The sequence below is a fragment of the Ricinus communis genome, chromosome 1 (assembly GCF_019578655.1).
Source record: "Ricinus communis isolate WT05 ecotype wild-type chromosome 1, ASM1957865v1, whole genome shotgun sequence".
Lineage (NCBI taxonomy): Eukaryota > Viridiplantae > Streptophyta > Magnoliopsida > Malpighiales > Euphorbiaceae > Ricinus > Ricinus communis.
Window position 1 is genome coordinate 30,117,957 of NC_063256.1, and position 4,252 is coordinate 30,122,208.

Sequence of the window (4,252 nt, forward strand, 5' to 3'; positions counted from 1 at the left end):
AAAAAAATAAAAATAAAAATTGATTATTACTTTTTGATTAGAAAAGATAAAACTAAGAAATAATTCTCAGAGCTGAGAGAAGAATATGGCAAAAAAAAAATGGAGAAACCATTGTCAAAATTATTAAAATTATGACAAAAGTATATATATATATATATATACTAAAATAATATAATGTTATGTAATATATTTAGTAACTTTTAGTTTTATATCGGATTGGGTCGAATTTTACTATATTTTTAAAGTTTAAAACTGAATCCAATCCACTTTTTTACTCGGTTTTAGATATTTCTAAATCCTCGCCAACCATGACAATTTAAATCTAATAGATTATTTTTTTGGTTCTTATCAAATCTTTCGGATGGGTCGGATTTTCGGTTTGATTGAACACCTCTAATATTAGATATATATACTGTAACAAATAGGTGAATTATACATACATACATATGAATATTTTATATTTTAGTATTAAACAATTAATACATATTTAATTATTAAAATTAATAAATACGTGTAATTTATTTATTAGCCTGATGTATATTGAGAAGATATATACACATAAAATAAACTAGCATTGTGTGTGGTTGAATATCTATAAAATTTACAGAATTTATTTGCAAATCCGAAATTTATGTGATTTAAATGATGTGAAAATTAATTAATAATTCTACATATTTAAACTTGCGTGGAATTGGTTATAGCTAAAATAAATTCTAATAAAATAGGTAGAACTTCCAAATGAATTCTACATTAATTTATTAATATATTCTATAGCACTAAAATATCTTTTTCAATTTCATTAGTTTTATTTTACTTTCTTTTATGTATTTTTTAAGTAAAATAAATTTTTAATAGATTTCAATCAAACCTAATTAACAATTTGAAAGCATGAGCCAGTTTAAATTGAGAGAAAACTAAAAGAATTCTGATATTTTATGTTGGAAATAGTTGAAACTCAAAAGAAACTAAATTAGAAATTTTGTGATATATTTCCTTCCCACTAGTTTGGATCACAAGAAAAATAAAAGAAACTTCTGCACTTATTTTCTAACTACTATTCTCCCATTTTCTTCAATAGGTGAATACATTAATTATATTTATATAAAGCAGTAATTACAAATATAACAAATATGACATTTATTACATTATTATTATTATTTATTATTAAAATTATGTTTATGTGTAAAACTTATTGCTCGTGTCAGAAATATTTAGAGCTTAGTTTAGTTTAGTTTTATTTTACATCAGCCTACTCAATGCCACCTTAGTTATATATTTTCTATTCTTTTTTTTTTTTCACAAACAAAGTGTTATTTTTTATACTATGATTGGTTGAAATTCATAAAATAATTTATTTCATTTAAAAAAAACTTAAAAAAGTAAAATAAAAATAATAAAATTGAAAGATTAATGTTATAAAATATATTAACTTACTAATATAGAATCTATTTAAAAATTTTATTAAAATTTAATTGGATTATAATCAATTTTATATAAATTTAACTATATAAAATTCTAAATGGACTTTAACTTTATTTAAAATATATAAATTTTAAATTTATAAATAAATTTTATAAATTTTATAAAATTCAATTAAACTTCTGATCAGTGTCATTTAATTTTACCAATATGGTCAAATGCAACGGGCAGAAAATTGCTGAAAGATGCTCTCAAATTGATGACATACAGAAGAGGAAAAGATAAGCATGGACAATACATTTGACAAGACTAAAGAAGGATAAAAACATCTCTTAGAAACAAACATGGCAAGTTGAAGTGAGTAGAAAGCAACACTTACTACTTTAAGCTGAAGAATTATGAATTTTAATCCCTAAACCATTTCTTGGGTAAATTTCCTCTGCACCTTCTGGCCTCCCCCAACTTTTATATATATATATATATATATATATATATATATATATATATATACACACACACACTCTTATATATAATATTTACTAAATTTTTTATCCATTAAGTATATTAACCGTAAGAGAGTAGACTATATATATATTTTTTAGTCTTGATCCACTAATTTTATGTTTTGGCCCTTCCTAAGTTTGATTTTTTTTAATTTTTACCCACAACTACATAAATGTTTACACATTTATCCACCAGACTTCATAAACCATTAGTGCGCCCCAATTTTGTACTCAGAATATGAGATTCTTCAAACTCCATGTAACAGAGAGACTCTCCATGGAACTATTCAATGAGAAGAAGTGTTTGACATGAAATAAAAATTACAACAGCAAGTTACAACAAATAGTAATAGTAACTATAAGTTACTACTAGACAAAATAAACAAACACAGGTGCATCATGATTAGAGAAACATAGGCTTGCTCTCTCTCTCTCTCTCTCTCTCTCTCTCTACCTTATTAAAGATGGAGAGACATATGAGCCTCTTTACACAAGAGAACCAGAGTTAATTTTCTTCCAAGATCTTCAGTTTCTCAACAATAAAATTCCCTTCTTTATACCTCTGTTTAATATCATATGACATCACATACTTCCAACCCAATTCTTCCCCACAATTGCTGCAATAGATATCGGCAATTGTGTATAGACCAGTGATCATGTGTCTGTCTTCTTTCTTCCCCAAGACCACATTTATCACATGAGAGAACATATAGGCCTGCCCTGATTTTGCCTATTTATCCAATTTGTGAAACATAAATTATCAAGTTTACAGGAGCAAATTAAGAGACTATTAGATAATGGTATCATAATAAGGTTCACCTTAAAGGATGTTGAGATCAGATCAGAGTAGAAAGCAAGAGGATTTCTGCAATTTCTGCAGCTGTACAAGGGATAGTCTCCAGATGCCATAACCTACAAGTTAAATATATGGGTAATTATTACCTATATTAAACGTATACATCTTAATAAATATTTAATTATTTAAACCTAATAAATTTATATGATTCGTTTATCAATTTAATACATATGAAATATACTTAAAGTAAATTAGTATAAAAAATTAATGAAATGAAATAAAGACTGACCTGAAATATGTGTATCTCTCTCCTCCAAAGATGATAAGAAACAAGAGTTGCAGTATGTGTTGATTGTAATAAGGGAGTCATTAAGAGAAATACTTATGGAGTTGTTTGAAGAAATACTTGGAGATTAAGTAGTAGACTTTAGTCGTGGATAATGACAGGTTGATATATTATGCACGATGACCAAAGACTTAAAAGGACAAGGTCATAATCTATTATCCATACATTCATTTGAAGACTCTTGATAGGGATAATTACCATTTGCGATATATTTTTCTATATTATACTAGTTAATTTTTAATATTTAAAATTAAAATTTTTTTATTTTTATTTTATAATTTTATACTAAGAAATTCTTTCGTCAAAATTTCAGTTAAATAATCGTCGAGTATGTCTAATTTTATACTATTTGCCTCCCTAATTTTTAATGTAATATATAAATTATTTTTTATAATTTATTTATCATATTAAAATCTCCTTATTTTTTAATAAAACTAACTATTACCTCTTTCATTTAAAGTCAAGATAGTTAAAAGACTAAATTGAAAAAAATTAAATTTAATCATTAAATTTAGGGTAAAGTCAGAAACTTACCCTATAGTTTGACGCTTTTCATTTGAGGGACAAAAAAATTTCTTTTATCAAAGGAGTATGTTGTGTTTTGTTTTTTTAGCATTTTTAGATATACATTTATGTTTTTATTATTTTTACATAGTTTTGTATATATTTAACATGAATCATACTAAATTATGATTTTATAAACAATGTGGCATCTAACAATGTATCATAAAATCCATATATATTAAAAAATAATTTCTTAAATTTGATTAAAATAAAAAGATATATGTTTTAACACTTTGTTATGACTACAAAATATCTAATCAACTGCTAAATTACTTAAAAAATACTTAATCTATAAATAATTTATGTTTCTATTAATATTTACATTCTAAAAAATGAGAAAAATATTGAATGTATCTAAAAAATGCTAAAATATTAAAACACATGTTACTTCTTTGGTACAAAATATAACTCTATTTCTCAAATTTAAAAACACCAAACCACAAGATAGTTTTATGAACTTTATCCAATTTATTATTAAATATCAAACTCATCTAAATTATTCTTTATCAAATTAAAGTAAAATTTTAATTTTAATAAAAATCGATTTTAGTGTCTGTATAAAAATAATTAACTAGTATTCTATTACTTGCTACAATTTTTAGCATAATTTGATTCTAGTAAAAT

General features: G+C 23.9%; 1 protein-coding gene across 1 annotated transcript; it reads right to left on the reverse strand.

The window, feature by feature from the left end:
- Nucleotides 1-2,161: 2,161 nt before the first annotated feature.
- Nucleotides 2,162-3,167, reverse strand: LOC8276835 (protein yippee-like At4g27740). Its single transcript, XM_002515604.4, has 3 exons — nt 3,008-3,167; nt 2,742-2,834; nt 2,162-2,652 (listed from the first exon to the last, which is right to left on the reverse strand). Exons 1-3 carry the CDS (start codon nt 3,086-3,088, stop codon nt 2,428-2,430), a joined length of 399 nt encoding a protein of 132 aa, XP_002515650.2. The 5' UTR covers nt 3,089-3,167; the 3' UTR covers nt 2,162-2,427.
- Between the last annotated feature and the right edge of the window lie 1,085 nt (nt 3,168-4,252).